We start from the raw sequence: 19,935 nt of genomic DNA, 5'->3' as shown, positions 1-19,935 counted from the left end.
CTTCAGGCATTCTTTAAAGTGCCATCTATTTTTAAATTACATATGCATGCAACTTTCTTTTATAAAATTCTCATAATGAATACATAATATTTATTCATTATGAGAATTTTATGCAAGTGCAGAATATTTAGCACTATATATTTTTCTCCTACACATGAGATATATACAGTTTTATTCCTTAACGAAAGGAAAAGGTTTCCTGAAATCTTCTATTATATAACTTGAAATGCATCCTTACAAAAATAAATTGCAAGAATGGATAAAAATTGACCACAGACTGCTATGCAGTATGTGACTTGTCCCCAGCTCTGTTGGGGGAAAAATCAATAATTAATCTGTCCAATCAGAAAAACCTTTTTTATTGGATAGACCTTTGTGGAACTATTGTTTACACATAACAAGAAATTTTGTATTTACTTGATCACACGTGCAGTGGTGGGTTTAGGTCAAAAGACCTACATTTTTACCTGTTCTGGTTGTAAACATTGATTTCAGTAGCCTGATTACCTCCTTACAATAGTCCAAATAAAGTGGTCAATTCCAAAATAAACAACTTATGACAAATCTGTCTAGAGAACTAGTGGTGGATTGGACCAGGATACCAGAAAATTTAAGTGTGAATCTGGGAGGAGGTGGTAGATTTGAATTGGGCTTAAAACATGCTTAAAAAAAAAAAAAAAAAAAACCATGCACCTCTGAAAATTTTGTATCAGAGTTTTTCCTTTCTAGTAATATCCAAACAGAAAACTGCATTCATTTTTATATGTAAATAACTCGAGATACAGGATTAAGGGGTGGGGAGAATTTTGAAATTCGAGATGGGTGTTACATATCTTTGTAAAAGACTAGATTGTATATATTTTTTGGAAGTAGAGTTATATGCAGATGGATGGACATAGTGAAAACAATAGGTGTGTTACATATCTAACTAAATGTGAGAAAAAAGGGACAGATGGTCCCTTTATAGCTACTTTTTTTTAAAGGCTTTTGCTTTAAAATCTTATAAATAGGCATGTATGACTTCTGTCTGCTTGATACTTTATGGACTAATTCTAAACATGAATTTACATCCTACCAAATAAACTTTTCCCTCTATTATACTGTTTAATTGGTCACTTGAAAAATGCCATAAGTGGGTTTCATTGTGTCATGATTCCGTCCAATTTCCATAAATGGACTCGTCACAGAAATTGTATAATCTGTAAATAGAACACATAAGGCTCAATAAAGCTTAATCACCATACATCTCTATACTTTATTATTGCTGAAAGAGATTTTTTTTGTTTTGAGGTAACTTTTAAGAAAAGGGTAAAAACTGCTCAAATTAATAAATACTTACAAAAAAAAGTGGGAAATTATGTTGAACTTTGTTTTTAATATATTTTATAGCATAATCAGTGGATATATCAAGATTAAAATTACTTTTCTGCATTATATTGTTACTGCAATGTAATAATTACATGACACAGTAAAGAAATAAGACCTTTAAAATTATCAAACCCTTTATTTGCATTAATTCATTGAATAAAAGCAGCTGGAATGTGATATCTTGCATGGCTACAATTTTTGTTCCTTTTATTCTGTCTAAAATTTGAATTATAGAAAATGTATCGGATATATTTAAAATTTGCTAGTACAGTATCATATATGAATATCACCATTTGATAGCGAACTACTGAATGGAGATACTCAATTGGACTTAACATACATGAAGTAAGTGTCCAGGAATTGGCATTAGAAGCAAACTAGGTCTGGATTACATCTAAGTGTCAATAGCATTTAAGGAGGCTTCTCAATTCAAGACATTAATGGATGTTGCTAGCAAGAGAAGTTACTGCCAAGAGTGCAAAATTTGTGTCAATAAGTTATTTACCTTGGCTATAAATATGCTTCGTATATATATACAAAGGGTACTAGGAAAGTTTTGCAATACAGCTTTATTTAATTTTTTCAAAGTAATTTCCTCTACATTCAATACACCTCTCCATCCTCCGAAACCAATCTTTAAACCAGTTCTGCCAAGTTTCACTAGGGAGTAAAGCACACTCGTTGTCCCAAGCCCGTAGAAGGTCCTCATCACTGGAAAACCGCCTCCCTTTTAGCTTCATTTTCACATGCGGGAACAGTGCAAAGTCGCAGGGAGCAAGGTCTGGACTGTAGGGAGGGTGCTCGAAGTTTCAGTCCTGTCGTGGTCAAATATTCGGTGCAGGCTTTGGCGCGGTGAGCTGGAGCATTTTCGTGATGGAGGTACCAGGTGTCCATTCTTGACTTTGGCCGCAGGTTCTTCATAGATCCAATGACTTTAGGCAGGCATTGTTCAGTATACCACTTAGCTGTGACTGTCTTCTGCGTGTCCAAAACGACACGTTCCACAATTCCACTCGATTTGAAAAATACAGCTATCATTTTCTTCTTTACAGATCGGGATTTTCTGACAATTACGGGTGTGTCGTCATCATCAATGACCCAAACTTTGTTTTGAGCCTTGGTCGGCAGATCGTAATAGTACAGCCAAGTCTCGTCACCCGTCACGATGTTGTTCACATACCGAGATTGTCCCTTGTCACACGTCGTGTCATCTGCTCTTCAGTCAGTTGATGCGGCACCCAGAGAGAACAAAGTTTCTTTACGTGCAAATGATCTTGCAGAATCGAACGAATTGCTGGTGCATTTAGGCCCAAAGTATCCTCTATCTGTTGGTAGGTCACTTGCTTGTTTTCGTCAAGCATTTTCCTCACAGCAGTAACGTTTTCCTCCGTAACTGATGTTTGTGGCCTTCCCAGCCTCTCAGAATCCTCCAGAGTGAAATTTCCCCTTTGGAATTCTCTATACCACCTGAATATCGTTGTACGATGTGGACAATCATCATCTAGTGCAAGAGTCATTTCTTCTAAGCACTGGTCTATGGTTAAACCACGCACGAAATTATACCGCAAAACTGTCCTTATCTCATTTCGTGACCACGATGCCATCGCAAGCACTTTACACTCTCACTACTAATGAATAACTGAGCCCATCGACTTGGCGCGGCAGCTACTATGCAAGTATGAACATGTCTCAACATGCAGCAACAAGCAGCTTCCTGTGATTCATTGTTGCGTCATATTGCAAAACTTTCCTAGTACCCTTTGTATATATAATAATAATTTAAAAAAGAACATTGTAGTTTTATCACACTCTTAAATATCTGTAAATTATTTGCACAGAAACAGAAGGAAAAAGATTTAAAGCAGCCAACCCAAGGGAAATCATGAAAGTGGAGCATTAAGCCATCACTAAGTTTTTGACAAAAAGAAGTAAATAGACAAAAGTTATTCATCAACCACTGAAAGCTGTATATGGTGATGCTCTGAATACCACTAATTTTGGTCTAAGTGCTTTAAATGAGATTGAAAATCTGAGATTTTTAATTTTGTTAGGTGTCCCCTCTCAGGAGCAGTGACTCCAGAATGTGCCAAAACAATGAAGACCTAATTATGCAGTATGGAATTAAAGTGTCCATGACTGATATTTCTGAGGGGCCAGTATTGACAAATCCTTCAAAAACAGTGCAAAGCTCAAACTTGTGAGGAACACTTACACATGCACAATACATGTCTACAAGGGTTTCTATCATTTCTTTCAAGAATTGTAACTGGTAATAATACACTGAGTCATTACTGAGATCTGGAAACAAAACAGGGGTCCATGCAATGGAAAGAAATACCATGAGTCATTGCTGCCCAAAAAATTCAGGACTCGGCCCTCTGCTGGGAAGGTCATTGTCGCCGTTTTTTAGGATATGGGAGGAATTATTCTGACAGACTGAATGCTACATAAAAAAACAAGGAGACATAAAGGAGGAAAATTAACACTAGGTGTCCTGCTTCTTCATGACAGTGCTCCTGTACACATCCCTTAAAACAACTGCTGTTCTAAGAGACCACAGATTCCAAGAGTTAAACCACCCACCATACAGTCCAGACTTCAGCAGTGATTGTTTCAGAACTCAGAAGGGAAAAAAAAAACCCAACCTATCGTGTGTGCATCTTAAGTGATGGCAGGTTTTTTTTTTTTTACAATGGCCAGAATACTTTTTTCCTCTTTGTCCTCAAAATTAAGTATATATACTGAATTTGTGGTGATATTATTGAGAGAGAAGGGGAAAACAGGCCATGTTTCTTTATTACTGAAGAAGATTACTTGAGAGAAATACAAAGGGCACTTAAATTATCAGCACTGTCCAATCCAATCTTTCAAATTTAGATGAACTTCTGATCTTTGCAAAAGTAGGTACATGTTTATTCCAATACTCAGTCACTGTAACTAAAGGAAAATACTGGACATACGTTCTACAGTTATCTCCTTTGACAATTCACATTTGTACCCTCTTAGTTTGTCACATGAATAAGTGGAAAGATGTCCTCAACATTTAGTTTACTCAACTCCTTTAAAGCTTTAATCAGGTCACCCAAACAGTAATTTAAAAGGTCTCTTGCGTGCCTTTAACCTTGTTGCTCTTCTCTGCACCCTTTACAACATGTCCACATCTATCCTAAAATGGCATTTCCAAGCATGTATGTAGTATTCAAAATTTAGCCTAGCTCCTAATCTATGTAGTGGAATAATCACCTCCATTCCCATTGGAAAAATTCCTGTATGTCACTGACAGAATCTCTTATACTTTTCTAGCAACCTGTTTACACTGTTCAGAGAACTTCACATCAAGCTGTGTAATAACTCTCAAGTCTTTTCGTTTTAGCTATTTTGAGATTGGTGTTTCCTAAGTGTACATTATTTTAAGAATATTGCTATCCAAATACTACACTTTCTAGCATCTTGGTAGAAAGATGATACCAATATTTTCTTATAAAGAATTGCAGAATACACTTGTTGGCAATTTTGAACATGCCTATGCAGAATTCCAAACAAGTGTATTCTGCAAGTGAGTTGCTGTATTTTCCCCTGGGGCACATCAACTCACTTGCTTGGTGATTTAGTCTCAGCCAGCAGCAACGTGCCAAGTTTGTTTTTCACACATCTAGCATATTGAAGAGAATCACTCGTTGAACAAGGATTATCTACAAGAGTGACCTTGGAACACAGGCTATAGAAGCAATGAACTCATGGTGAGTGGGAAAAATAACCTCTACTACAACTTATAATATAGAATTGTACACACAAAATGAATATCTGAGAGAGAGAGAGAGAGAGAGAGAGAGAGAGAGAGAGAAACGAGTACTGGATACTCCTCAAATATAGATATTTATTTTTCCAATTTTCAGTGTAAAATAAGTATTTCTTTAGCATACAAAGTTAGTGTTTTTATAATAATGTCTTGAAGTACATAATCATACCTATGGTATATCCAAAACTGCAGTATAAAGAAGTGTAGTTTATTGAGATTGTACTGTAGGTTTAACTAATCTGCATTTATAGAAAATAAAACACTTATATTCATCATAACCATAACTGATCAATGGTAGTTAGGTTATTAAAAACTCTTGTAAAACAATGCGCATCACATTACAAGAATAATAAAAAGTTTATGAACTCTGATGTGCATTTATTTTTTACCTTCAGTCAGTGGTTTCCAACTATCAAGTCACAATATCCTAAGGAAGAGATCTCAGAGAATACTCTATGCTGCAGTGTTTTAGATGCCTATTAAGTTAGTAAAAAAGAGCATGGCAACTGCCGTGGGAAATACTTATTTTTGTAAGTCTGTCAATTGTTTACCATTATGAGCTGTTTTTTAGCTCACTGATACCCTTCCAATTATTGAACTGCTGGGACACTCCTGTCTCAGAGAGATTTATCATCATGAGCCTGTTTGGTCCCAGAGCCTATTTCCATAAAAGTTCACTAGTCGTAAGCAAAACTTAATGTTTGTTCCTTGTGCAAAATTCTACATATATTCATGTGGAAAAGGAACACAAAATGCAGACTGCTCATACAGGTCACAAACAGATTTGTCATAATCTGAATATGAAACCATGATTTAAATAACACAGCACGATTTACTTTTATCAAATGTTTAATTGTCATTTAAAATTAAAAACAAATAGATTACTTATATCTGAGCATGTTTCCCAAACTCAAATTTCATTCAGCATAACCACTATTAAAAATATTCTTTGTGAAATTTCCACAGCCATTGTTCAGACAGAAAATTTGTGAAGTGCATAATTTCTGCATTAAGTAACAATGCCTGTCCATCAAACACAGATGTTTATTAAAAATATTCAAACCATAATTAAAAAAAAAAAAAGTAAACAATATATACAACAAAAGTACCAAAGTATTTCAACGTTGCTTAGAAGCATATTTTTATATAATATGAAAGACATGATTTGACTAGTAAAAATAGTAATGCAGATTTAACCCACTACCAGGCACGGTGGTGGTGAATTGTCTGCCAGAACAACTTAAATTTCAAAATAAAAATGTTAACTTTTGTTAATTTTAATTATGTTAATATTTCTTCATTACTGGTTTGACTTTTGATCTGTATCATTAATTGTTTTGTTATTGAAGTTCAGCCAAAAAAGAATAAATAAATAAATAATATTTTAGGCTTTATTAAGCCTCTTGCATATAATTATCAAGAACTATAAAACAAATTAAGATTATCAGCATTTTTTTTTGTCCAGTCACTGAGTGCACTGGCTCCATGTTTGATCATAACATTTGATGCAAGCAAAGTGTAAGCACTGAAAAACAATGCTGATGCTTTGCATCAGATGTTTACATTTTTGCCATTATCCAACACTGAAGCATGTGGGTTTTTTGATTCTTACTTATTTCATGTTTTTCTCACCAAAAACAAAGATAATGCTCACATGCAGGCTTTAATAAACAAGTTATCAAAACATGTGTAAAGTGCATCAGAGTTTTTTTTTTTTTTTTTAAATTTAAAATCTACATTTTCAATATATATATAAATGTATTTTTCACAGTTGTGTTCAGAAAATAATGCCAGCATCATCAAAAAGTGAAGAATTCAGAATTATTTCGTACCTTTATTGCAAACTTAATAATGGTGTAAAAAGTCCACCAACGTGCTTGCTAATGTTATATTTTTATCATGCCCAGTAGAGGGTTAAATTTCTCCAGGATGTCTAATAAAAATTTAGCACACAGGAGCACTGCACCTCAAACTCAGAGGATTAATGGTCCCTAAAATAAGGAATTCATCTTGATAAATACTGTCCAACAAAGGGACTGCTTCTATATGAACGGCATAAAACAATTCATCAACTATTCATTTTTGTTTTTCTAAAACCAAACTTAATTTTCAGGAATGTAGATTGGCAGGAGCATGGGTGCCCTGCAAAAATGATGGTAAGGAATGTCAAACTCCCAAAAGGGGTAGATGTGATGAAGATAATTCATAGCATATTACCAAATTACAGTGAAGCTTAATCAATTCACTTCCATTTGTACCTACAAAAACACATGGTAATGGCAGGAGGGGGGAAAAATCATCTTTCTGGATCAGAGTCCGGATGAACTGTTACTCCACTTAAAAGTGCTGGATTACGTGCAACTATAATTCTCTTATAACGATGGGCACTGAAGAAAAGAGTGAAACTGAACATCCAGGTCAGATAAGCAAATAATGCACATATATAGTAGCTATGCCTTTCAATTGTGAAAGCTGGAAAACAAAATAAATAAAACATATACACTCTGACACAAAATAAAAACTTCAATACCACATAAATATCTATAAATGCAGAGAAACTGCAGAAATGTTAAGAATATTTACATATATGTAATTTATATTTATATAGACAATGCATTGAAATATATGATATGTATACATTGTGATAATGTCACTCCTTAAGCCTTCAGAATAGCACTAGGTGTGTAAACTTATTTCGCCACAACCCCCTTTATTAAATATAAAATTGACGCGACCCCTCAATGTAAACTCAAAGGAGGATGACAAGATTTTTAGAGAAGAAAAAATGACATTTTATAAATTATGTGGCAGAAAATTGAGTGCTGAGAAATGAATAAAAAAAAGTTCCTTTTTAATTTACACAAAATAATTGTTTAATATTTTTATTGAATACAGCAAAAACAATCAACTTCTTATTCTTCAATTAAGATTAAAAAACAATAAAAAATGAAAAATTACAAAACAATTAATGAGAAGGATGAGCCTGGATAACCGATAATATTTGGTCCTTATTTAAATGCAATATTTGAAATTGCTAATCTCATGTCATCTTCTGGAACGTTTTTTTTTTTTTTATTTTGAGAAACAAACCTCACGTAAATATATAAATACGAAAGGTAGTTAGCTACCTTTGTATCACCATTTTCGATAATTCTGGATACTCATCTTGAAGAGAAAGCCAAAAGTTTTCACAAGTAGTCTTGAAACGAGCATGTAATGCTTCGTCAGATGACAATTCAATAACATCTTTCGTTTGGTCAATGGTAATTTTGGGATGCAAAGAAATTTCATGAAGAAATTTCAAAAAGCAATACAACTTTTTTTTCTGGAGATACATGAAATCGTTTGGAAAAAAGATTTTAATTAGCATTGTTGGGTTCCTCTTAGGAATCTATTCCCAAGAGAGAGTGGGCCATCCCATCCCACAAGTGCTCAATTGGATTGAGATCTGATGACTGCGGAAACCACTGCAGTAGGATGAAATTACTCATATTCCTCGAACTACTTCTGAACAATCAGAACAACATATTCTCACACTGCAGCTATGAAGGAATACACCTGGTTGGAAGCCATTTCCAGATAAACCATGGCATCCAAATGTTGCTCCACTGGTGTGAAGAGGCCCACTGTGCACCACAAGTATACTCCCCATACCATTACACTACCAGCAAATGATTCAACTGCTCCTGTTTGTGGTCTAATCAGGAGATGTTTCACTATCTGCAAAGCTGCTAGTGAAATTAGTATTTCTTATGGGACATTTCAATCAATTTTGACACAAGATTTAGGTATGCAATGTGTTTCAAGTAACAACCAGTTTATTCAGTAGTGCTGTGTCATGATTTTGCAATGGAGCAACAAATGAATATCAAATTTTGCTTTAAACTGGAAAATCTGCAACAGAAATAATTAAATGTTAAAAACTTTATGAAAATGAAACATTAAGTCACAGCAGTGTGTTTGAAATGATATAAACAGTTCGATAGATGCTAGGATATTTACAATGACCCAAGGAATAGGCATCTGTCGACCTCTCAAAATGAGGACAGAATTGAAAAAGTTTGAGAAACTGGCAAGAGATCATTTGACTCTCAGAACAATGGATGATAAGTTGGATATGAATAAGGAGACAAATCATCAAATCTGCATGCAGATTAAGGAAAGTCTTCAAAATTTGTTTGCGAAGACTTCATCCAGACTTGTCAAGATAATCCTATTTCCTTGACTGTATTGTCACTGGAGATGAGTACTGGGTGTTTCAGTATGACCTACAGATGAAGCATCAGAGCATGGAGTCAACATGAATCACCACTAAGGCCCAAAAAGTTTAATTTACAGAAATTCAGGAACAATATAATGCCGATCCTGCTTTTGACAGAGTATGATTCATCACAAGGAATTTGTACCTGAGAGAGAGAGAGAGACACTGCTGCTTGAATTGAAGCACATTTCCCAGGTGAAGCAGTAATTTCAAGAGAAAGGCAGCTGGTTCTTGTAGCACAAGAATGTTTCCACACTTGTGAAGACATTTAACATGGCAATCATTCAATCAATTTTCCCGATCTAGCACCAGTGGACTTACTCTTTCTAGGGGTGAAAGCTGCCCTTAAAGGAGAGAGATTGCAGGATGTTGAGGAAATAAAGAAAACCAGCAAACTGAACATCTCTTTGGACACCTTTGCTGACTCTTCAGAAACTTTTAGAAAGATATAATTAGTATATTCAATCAGGTGATGATTACTTTGAATAAAAATGAAACATTTTTGAGCTCCTTCACTTTGCGTTCTTTTTATTGCACCAGTCCAGAAACTTTATTTCCGCACCTTGTATATTAAATTGCTATTCTGTCAGAATACTGCATCATCTTTCTACAGTAGTTTGATGATCCCTGCATTTTACTACTAACTGCTCTATACAATATTAGTTTCAAAAATTCAGTAAGAGTTAAGTCCCAGTGTTGCTCTATTTATTAGGTTCTATTGTCTCCAACTATAAAATTCCTGCACCTCGTATTGTTACAGTTCAGTGTGGACAGTTTGTGTGGATAAATAGGCAGTCTCCAAAGAGTCACTTTAGTCTTCCCCATTATTTTTTACAGAGTCCACACTAGTCCAACTTGGAGAAAATGACACTATCCACAGGCATATTGAACTTCATGTACCCAGAACATAGCCTATCCCACAGTACTCTATGTAAATAAGAGTAAAGAACATCGAAACAAATATGATAAATATTTCAAAGAAAAGATTTTATTTCATACTACACTTTGTTTCATTAATTTCTTATAAGTTTTATTTATAAATACAGTATACTAAAATATTCAATTGTTTACTTTTCACTAACAAACTTGCAGCAGGAGTTACAGCCCATCAACCTACCCAACCCACAAGCACTTTTGGATTTCTCCAAATTTTAAAAGACAGGATCTTCCCTTGTGATTGCATTGAAATTGAGTCACTCCAATGAGAGTGAGTGCCTCAGTGTGGATATTATTTAGTCTATGTCAAGCTATATTTGAAATTTTTTAAAAAAAATCTATGCCAAGCATAAGATAGAAAACCAGTGCAATGTTTGAACAAATTTTATTCACTGGTGAAAGATGACCTCCCTCCATGTCCAGTTATGTTTTTCAGTTTCGGCATAGGATAAAGGAAAATTTGTTCAACTAGGGTAACAGAATTTATTCAAAATTTGCAAGTTACATGAATAAATTCTCTTAGCTTGCTTGCTTACTTGAAACAGATCTTTTTATTATTATTAGGAAACTGAACTTGTTTGGTAGGTAGCAGGTTTAGGGTTTTCACTGAGCTGCTCAGTTTTCAATACCTGCTCAGCGAAGTCATCTTTTCTGATACTCAATTAACCATTTTGATGTGCAATTTCTTAAGTTATAATTTTGTGTTGTGAATTCTTCCATACCCCCCCCCCCCCTCAACCACCTTACACACACAGCTATTCAGGACTATGCATATGACTGTCCATGGTTCACTTACCTGCTTAGCATGTTGAGCTTCCTACTAAAATATATAAAAGAAATAAAGTTTTTGATATAATGTTTGCAGCAGATGTGCAAGACCCAAGTTACTTTAAAAAGACAACTCTTTTTTAACAATTATATCAAATATAGTTATATATATATATATATATATATATACAAACACTCACTTTGTTTACCCATTACAGCAAGAGCTATATAAACTCCAATAGCAACTACTGATGCTAAAGATATAATTAATCCAACGAACTTGATGCTTTCTACCTGTCCTGCAGTATACCAATCAGTCAGTTTTTTTCTTTTAAATAACAAATGGAGATGTAGCAGAGATGCAGAAAATATACCTATAAAAAAAATGCAAGTCTTACACAAGTGAACATCTCATTAAGCAAAGAAAAAGTGAACACTGAATGATGAGAGAGAGATCAATAACCACAGTTTTGTTTCTTATAAAAGAAAAGAAATTAACCAAATGGCTATTTCTGGATTAGGTGGTAGCATGCACTAATTAAGCTCTTGGCAGTTATTTGAAAATATAACACAACAGTGTAGACATGAAAAGAGATACATGCTACTGTAATTCCTAGGGATCAGCCTGCTGAAATTTGCCAACAAACAAGATATTTATCCCAAGAAAGGCAATGAAGCAGGATAATCAGGTTGCTTCTTACATATATGTGATGCTGGACAATTAGGTCTATGTTTACCCCACAAAAGATCAACTGGGCAGTAGTGATGGAGCCCCTCAGAGGTTCTAGAATATAATGTTCCTACTTTTAACTGTTAAATAAACCAATGATTAAAAATCTGAAAGTTTTTCTACCTTCCTAAATGTAGTCAAACTTTTACTGCAACAGTTTACGAAGTGATTTTCTCGTGGTTTTCACAAAAATTGGCTGTAAGAACCTGTCAGGCATTCCATCATTTTTGCAACTATTTTGATTTTGCTTAAAGAATGACATGGTACTGGACAAGCAATGATGTGTGTGTGTGTAAAACATCTACTGTCTTACCCTAATTGTATTTGAAAAATTGATTATTGTTTTCATAGTATAAAGACTAGTGTCAAATTTAAATTTATTAGTAATATTTATATACATAATAAGCAGACATATGCTTCTATTTTATGTCTAATATGTGTTTTCGCTAATTTTAGCAAAAAAATTAATATTTTTTTTGTTTTTCTGAGGATAAAAAAGGTATAAAACACAATGTTTTAAAAATTTCCAAAAATTACAAAGAAAATGAGCACCTGTCAGGTCCTGCCACTATTTTTGTTATAAATGCCAGGTTAAATATGTTTTTTAAAATTGACAACACTGAAAATGGTAATACACCTAATGAAATGACATGTGGTACTACACAATAAAAATATTGAATTGTAATCACCGACATGCAATTACATTGTACAGCAAGATTATGCTAAAGAAATCATAAGGTATATTTTGTTCATTTCTGCCCATGCTACCACCAGAACACTAGGTGGAGGTCAAACATTTAGTTACTCTTTGGCCGAAAGAAAATTTCCATGCATCAATTCTGCAACCAGCCATTTTCAAATTATGTCTGTGTGCATGTATTTCACCTGAGAAAGAGTAAAGATGGACTCAGCATTTAGTTTTCTCAACCCTTTTAAAGCCTTAAGGGTTTAAAGAGACCTAATTAATAAAGACCTAATTTTAATTAGGTCTCTACACAAATGCCTAGTTTCCACATGTTGCTATTAACAAAATGAGTCTTTCTTGGCAGGACTATCTGTTTGCATCTCCAACCAATATTGCTGCTCTCTTTCCTAAAATAAGGCTTTTCCAAACATGTATTGCAGTATTCATTATATGCCTACCATTATTTTATACAAAGGGATAATCACTTTTTTGTCCCTACTGACAAACTTCCTGTATATCATTGAGAGAACCTCCATGAGCTGTCCCAGCTGCACTGCCCAGAGAACTTCATGTTAGACTATTACCTGCCATATTTTCCATTATAAGCTAACTCCAGCTGGGCACTACCTAAATGCAGTACCAAGCATTAATCAATGTTAATACTCCAATTGCTATTTTTCAGTCTGCCCAGATAGACTATCTGGATCTTATTGCAGTGACAACCTGATTGATATCATTAACAACCCTGGCTAACTTTGTATTATCAGTAAACTTAGACATTAAACTTGAAATACCTACATCAATATCATTAATAAACTCAGAATTAAGATAGTAAAAAGGGTCCAACACCCTGCAAGACTCCACTCATAATATTAGTAAATGAAGAGCAATGGCCATTCTCCTACCATTAAACCAACCCTTCATCTATAGTAATAAGTTGCCCTTAATGTCATAATACCCCAATTCATAGAAGCGTCAACATCACAGTAGCTGATAAAAAAATATTCTTTCATTGACTAATTAATAAAAATATAAAATAAAACATTTAATGAACTATATAAAACAAACATGAATGGTAAAACATAAGGTTTTGTAATTCTTAAAGAGCAAAACTTCACAAACCCTAATGGCTCTCAAGGTTACAAGACCTAATGATGTCCACCTTTACTCTGTGAAGATAATAAGAGCAGCAGCAAAGGATACAACCAAAGTCAATCAGTTTGGGATAAATTGATCAAGTCTGGAAATCTATCAAGAATCATATCCAGAAAAATAAGTTTTTCTACTTTAACTCCAGATTAAATTTTATATGGGAAAATCATTGCAGTATGGATGAAAAGATGAATGTCTTCCATACGGTGGCATGAAATCAGCAGGATATCATTTGCATGTCTGATCTAGAATTGATCACACTGAAACAGCTGATGATTCAAAGTGCACTACATGAAGAGACTTATCAATACTGAGCTTGGATTGTAAAAACTGTTTTCCCACAAGAAAAGATACCGGTGGCAAAACTACCAACTCTAGGCCCCCTTCCCATGAGATTCATGAATGCCCCTGTGCTCTCTGACAACCATCCAGGCTCTCTGAGCCTTGTTGGGAGTTCCTAGACATCTCAGTTAACCCATCTGAAAATTCAGCATTCTGTTTGGAATACTTGTTAAAGCTGAATGGTTCAGAGTGATTGCATAGGCAATTTAGTGTGAACCATCTGTGAATATAATTGGCAGCAATTTAGCATCAAACTAAATATATCCTTATATTTAGTTGGATGCTAATACAGCAGACTCGATTAACCGGGACACTTCAAGACTCCAAATTTAAAAAAAAAAAAATCAACCAAAATAAAATTCAAGTAATAACTAGAATAGGTATAAACAAATATTTCGCAAGTCGTAAATAAGCCACATTATAAGTTGTCATTGGGAGATTAGTGTACCTATTATCTTGCAATCCCTGCTGTCTTCACACCTGCCACTCAAAAAAAAAGACCAAATGTTTAGTTTGTTTTAGTGCGTCGCGTCAATTGTTGTGTTCCATTGCAGCGCAAAAGGACAAATTTTGTTTCGTTATTTATGTCAGGGATGTCGTAATTTTTTTATAGTATTTTTTTTTTTTTTTTTCCCCCGTTTAGAAATCGCAAAAATGATGGGCAAACACAAAAGAGTTGTGTTTTCAGTTAAACAAAAACTTGAAATTATTCAAAAGTTTGAAAACGGTACATCTGTTAAATCTCTAAGGAATCATTATAATAAGGATGTATCAAAATGACAAAACATTAACAAGTATCACGCGGAATTCAGATTTGTCAATAATAATATAGTAGCAATATGTTATTAGTCATTCCCAAGTTACGTAAAATTCCATGAAAACAACCTTAGCACATAATTGGAAAACCAAGGTTTAGATAAAGGATGAGATTTTAAAGTGCAGTGTGGAATAAAGGATTCCATTTCTACAAGAATAATTTCACTGACATGATCTGAGCAAATGCTGACATCAGAAGTATTAAAACAGTAATCCGACCACGGAGAAGAAATCTTGCAGGTCATCCCATTTTGCATTCTTGTAATGCCAAACAACACGAGTTTGGGAATAGCCATGAGATAAGGCTCCATTGGAGAAGAGACAATCACCAAGTTGCGATCTGAGGTGCCTAAAGGACCACTCGCTTCGATCATATACTTAGAAGGGTTGTTTGTGAAAAAAAGATCAAGCGTGTTGGCTGTATGGTTAGGATTGTCCGGTATTCTGGTAGATAAATGACAATTTCTGTGCGAGGTCATTAGTAATTACCAAAGCCTCAGCATATCGACCAGCTGGATCTGTGTGACTAGAAATTGGAAGCCAGCTGGAATTGTGAACATTAAAATCACCAAGGAAAATTGGACTGGAGAAAGTGAAGTTGCAAAGAAGAAGTGAAAGAGCTCCAAGTGATTAGTGGAATTGGGAGAACGGTAGAGACAATAGATGAATTTGACAGAATGAGGTAGAGAGATTTTAAGCCAGAGAAGGTTGAAAAGAAGAGATTCCAAATTACCAAGTCTCTGACAGGGAATATCGGAATGGACATATGCACAAGTACCACTTTTGAGACTAAAGGAATAATACAGTGAATAATTTGGGCAACTGAGCAGTGGTTGAACCAACCGATAACTGAGATTCTGTCAGAAAAAGTACATGGTGTTTGGCAGACTGCAAGTGGAAATGGACATCGTTGAGATTAGAACTGAGACCAAACTAGGAAGTGTTTGGGAGGTTTAGATCTTTTTGCAGATAAGCTTACTCTATTAGTTTGACAATTTTCACGTTATATTCAATAGTAAGAAAAGTGAGTGCTGTATGAAGTAATGAAATTTTTGGATATGGCATACACATGGTAAAAATATACCCAGATCCTTAACATAACGTGGCCTCGACAATGCCCCCACATACACACTACTCAGACTCCGTCCAGTCACTATCTGGCAGAATAGAGGTAGCAAGATTATACATTAGCTGATCCGGAAGCCTCCTAGAGAGTTACCGATAGGTTCGGTGTGCTAACTAGTGGCCGGCCTGCGAACACCATTTTAGAGCTATACCTGCCCACAAAATGTAATGAAGCTTGTATCTCACCATAATGTCCATCATAACCTCAAAACACGTCATACTGCATAATGGAAGAGATGAGCAAGGTTTGACCGGAACTTGGCTTCGGAGACTAAACATGATTTGTATGAAGACAGATTACAAGAAATCTTTGCAAAAGGATGCAAAGAAAAACAGCAAAGACTTCTTTACTTATGTTAACTCTAGAAGGCAGGGGATGAATCAGATTAGTCCACTCAATATCAATGGTTTGACTGTTAATGATTCTGCTCAGGAGGTTGCTGACAAACTGAATGAGTATTTTACATCTACAATAACAGACGAGGAATAATATAGGGAAGTGGAGAACAGAAGCTTATTAAACTCTAATACAGAACTAAATGATTTTGTAATAACTGAGAGCAGAGTGGAAGGAAAATTGTTGAAGTTAAACATAAGAAATGCATCTCGGGTGGATGGGATCTATCCAGTTATATCAAAGGAAGCAAGCCCTTAGGCATAATTATGAGAGCATTCTCAGGGGAAATCCTTATGGATTGGAGATGTGCAATGTATCCTCAATTCACAAAGAGGGATCAAAGGGTGATACAAATAATTAGTTTATTTGTGTTTGATTTATAATCGCAAATAATTAGTTTAACTTCTATTCTGGGGGAAATAATGGAGCCACTGGTTAAAGAAGCATTGCATGATCATCAAGACAAGACTGCAGTAATAATTCAGACACAGCATGGGTTTGTTAACGGGAAGTCTTTTCGCACCAATTTGATTGGATACTATGTGCTCACAAGGGAACTGGATGCAAAAAAATAATTTTGATATCATATACTTTGATTTCAGGAAAGCTTTTGATACTCTTGCACATGGAAGTCTGCTGTACAAATTGGAGAGGTATGGCATTAAGGGTAAGTTGCTACAATGGATGAAGGGATGGTTGAGTGGGAGACGACAGAGTGGTAATCAATGGACACTGCTCTTTGTGGACAAATATTATTAGTGAAGTTCCCCAGGGTTTGGTATTGGGCCCATTGTTGTTTTGTATATTTATCAATGATATTAATGAAGGTATATCAGGCCTAATGTCAAGTTTGTAGATGATACGAAGGTTGGCAGAGTTGTTAATGACAGTACAGTACTGCAACTGGATCTAGGAAAGTTCGGCAGATAGGTTGAGAGGTGGCAACTGAAATTTAACATTGATAAATGCAAAATACTGCGTATGGGTAGCAGTAACCCCAGAGTAATGTACCAACTGTGCAGTATTACACTCAGGGTAGTGAAGAATGAAAGAGATCTGGAGGAAATTGTGTAATCAGATATGAAGTTTTCTGATCAGTGCAGACAGGCTGCCAAAGCAGCTCATGGAGTTTTGTCAAAGATATACAGGAATTTTGCTAGCAAGGATAAGGTGATTATCCCTTTGTAGAAGGCAATGAATAGGCCACACCTTGAGTAATGCATACAGGTCTTGCCGCTTCATTTTAGGATGTAGAGTTGCTGGAATGAGTACAAAAAAGGGCAACAAGATTGGTAAGGGGAACAAAGGGTTGCTCTTACCAAAAAGGGCTCAAGTTCTGCAAAGTGCAGTGTCTCGAGACTAGGCACATGTAAGGTGATCTGATTGAGGTGTGTAAGGCCCTGAACGTTTTGAGCAAGCTCAATGCTGATGGAATGATCCTCTTACTCAGATTATGCATTTGAAGGGTTATAAATTGAAACTGAGGAAAGACAGTTGTTAGAATAGATGTGTGGAAATTTACCTTTAGCCAGTGGATGGTTGATTGCTTAAATAAATTCAAGGAAGAACTGGATAAACTTTTGGGTGATATGGGAAGATTTGGGGGGGGGGGGGTTTCTAATGCTGTGTAAGCTTGCTTTCTTGCATCATATGCCTCTACTAATGCTAATCAGGAAAAATATTTACAATTATATGGCTAGTGAATGATTTAGAAATGTTATTTTTAAGCTCGCTATGTTGAACTAATTGAATTTTTAGTAGCAAAACTGAAGCTAAATTAAAGGGAACTTTAAACAAGGTCTATAAAAACATTAGAAAATATTAATAAAGAGCACATATAATGGATCTCACATATTTTTTGTTATTCGACTATGTTGGGAAACTTTCGAAGGCCGTTGAGGCGCTTTCCACTGTTAATCAGTACTACGTGAAACTACATAATTTTCATTAATACTCCCGGAGAAGTTTTAAAAACTTCACTGTTATGTGGCTGGCCATTATATAAATTCTGTCTGTGCTCAATCAATAATAAAAATCACAGTCGCGATTTGAACATTGCATTTTTTTTAATTTATAAAATAGTAGCAATAACTGGTTAACATAGCAATAGCAATATAGCAGTTAACATAGCAATAGTAAGCGTACAAAGCCGAAAACCAATTGGCCATCCTTTACCATGACCGTTTTGCTTCTTTAATCGAAACTTTATAAAATCTATAAGACTGGCAAATTTGTACTTAACTAACCTGAGAGTAATAAATAACGTCAGTATTATTAAATATATACGCGAGTTATTTATTGTAACTATATCAACATATATAATTCGAACCGTTTCACACACAAGACAAGAACGAAACTTTGTTATGCGTTAGTTCACGAATGCAATGCAAGTACAACACGAAATCAAAACGAAACTCTAGCTTACCAGAAAACAGAGCCCATACAGCTGCATTGATATTTTCAAATTTAAAGAAGAATAAAAAAAATATTAATACACCGGCTCCTAATCCTAAAGATGAAACTACTATGTGAAAGTAAATCCAACAAGCCCATCGTGTGCATGTCATTATTATTATTATTTTTAAATCTTATGATACCAAGAAAAATAAATATACACTTGATGGGAAACAGCAAAAAAAAAAAAAAAAAAAAAAAAAATCACATTATTTAGTACCAAAAAAAATTAAAATATAACACACAAACGTTCAAAGTAAGCGAAACAAAACACGCCAAACACGTTGATAATGTTATCAAATCACATGTTTGTCAATTCGCTAGTAGCGCCACCCTACATTTATTACAATGAAATAAAAACAAATAAATCCCTTCAAATCTGATGAAAAGTAATTCGAAAACGTGCAATGGAAATTACCAGTACAGTACTACATAAAGACGCTTGGTAAAAGGAAAAACATAGGGTTACTGTAAATAGTAGCTACTAATAATTTCAACTGGTAGTGCCAAAAAAAAAAAAAAAAAAAATATATATATATATATATATATATATATGGTGATTCACTACCAGTGCGACAAACTTGCAGGAGGTGTAAAAAAAAAAAAAAAAAAAAAAGTAAAGTGCAGCCATTATCAACCCACTGCAGGATGGAAGCCTCCTCAGCAATTCATGCTGAGGGAAATGGACCATAATCTGCCACGCTGGTCCAGTGCGGGTTGGCAGATCGACCGTATTCAGCAGTCAGGGGCTTGAACCCCGGTCTACTCAAAGAGCGTGTGCTACTACACTCCCACTCCTGCCCACTCGGCTAGGGGGCACAAAGACGAATCGGAATCTCATAGCATTGCAGGGTCCGAAATGCCTTCGTCATGCGGTAGAGGACGTTGAACGGGAGGTCGCGTGAACAGCGATCACGCTGGAAGTCAGCATTTGCGAACCGGTTCCCGAGGCAGTAGGATGGAGGAGTATTCAAACGTTGAACTGGCCGACATGCACCTCGCGTATGGAGCTGCGGACTGTAATAGGCGCGCCGCTCTGCGCTTGTACCAAGAACGTTTCCCGCACAGGAGTGCTCCTCATCATACGATTTTCGCACGTGTG

General features: G+C 35.2%; 1 protein-coding gene across 1 annotated transcript; it reads right to left on the bottom strand.

Annotated features, from left to right (window-relative positions):
• Positions 1-7,219: 7,219 nt before the first annotated feature.
• LOC150075218 (heme transporter hrg-1-like) lies at positions 7,220-18,946 on the bottom strand. Its single transcript, XM_090388402.1, has 3 exons — positions 18,805-18,946; positions 11,333-11,506; positions 7,220-7,639 (listed from the first exon to the last, which is right to left on the bottom strand). Exons 1-3 carry the CDS (start codon positions 18,944-18,946, stop codon positions 7,464-7,466), a joined length of 492 nt encoding a protein of 163 aa, XP_090244528.1. The 3' UTR covers positions 7,220-7,463.
• Positions 18,947-19,935: the final 989 nt, after the last annotated feature.

The sequence above is a fragment of the Mastigoproctus giganteus genome, chromosome 14 (assembly GCF_048544385.1).
Source record: "Mastigoproctus giganteus isolate SK-2022 chromosome 14, ASM4854438v1, whole genome shotgun sequence".
Lineage (NCBI taxonomy): Eukaryota > Metazoa > Arthropoda > Arachnida > Uropygi > Thelyphonidae > Mastigoproctus > Mastigoproctus giganteus.
Note: the sequence above shows the minus strand (reverse complement) of the source record. Positions and strands in the feature narration are given on the sequence as shown.

Bases quoted from the DNA above. Each gene is read 5' to 3' on its own strand.
- LOC150075218 (XM_090388402.1), bottom strand. From the start codon at position 18,946: ATGACATGCACACGATGGGCTTGTTGGATTTACTTTCACATAGTAGTT. The intron at 11,507-18,804 runs GTAAGCTAGAGT...TTTTTTTTATAG, and splicing joins TGTATGGGCTCTGTTTTCTG to GTATATTTTCTGCATCTCTG. The intron at 7,640-11,332 runs GTGAGTGTTTGT...TTTGTTTTCCAG, and splicing joins TGCTGTAATGGGTAAACAAA to CTTTCACAATTGAAAGGCAT.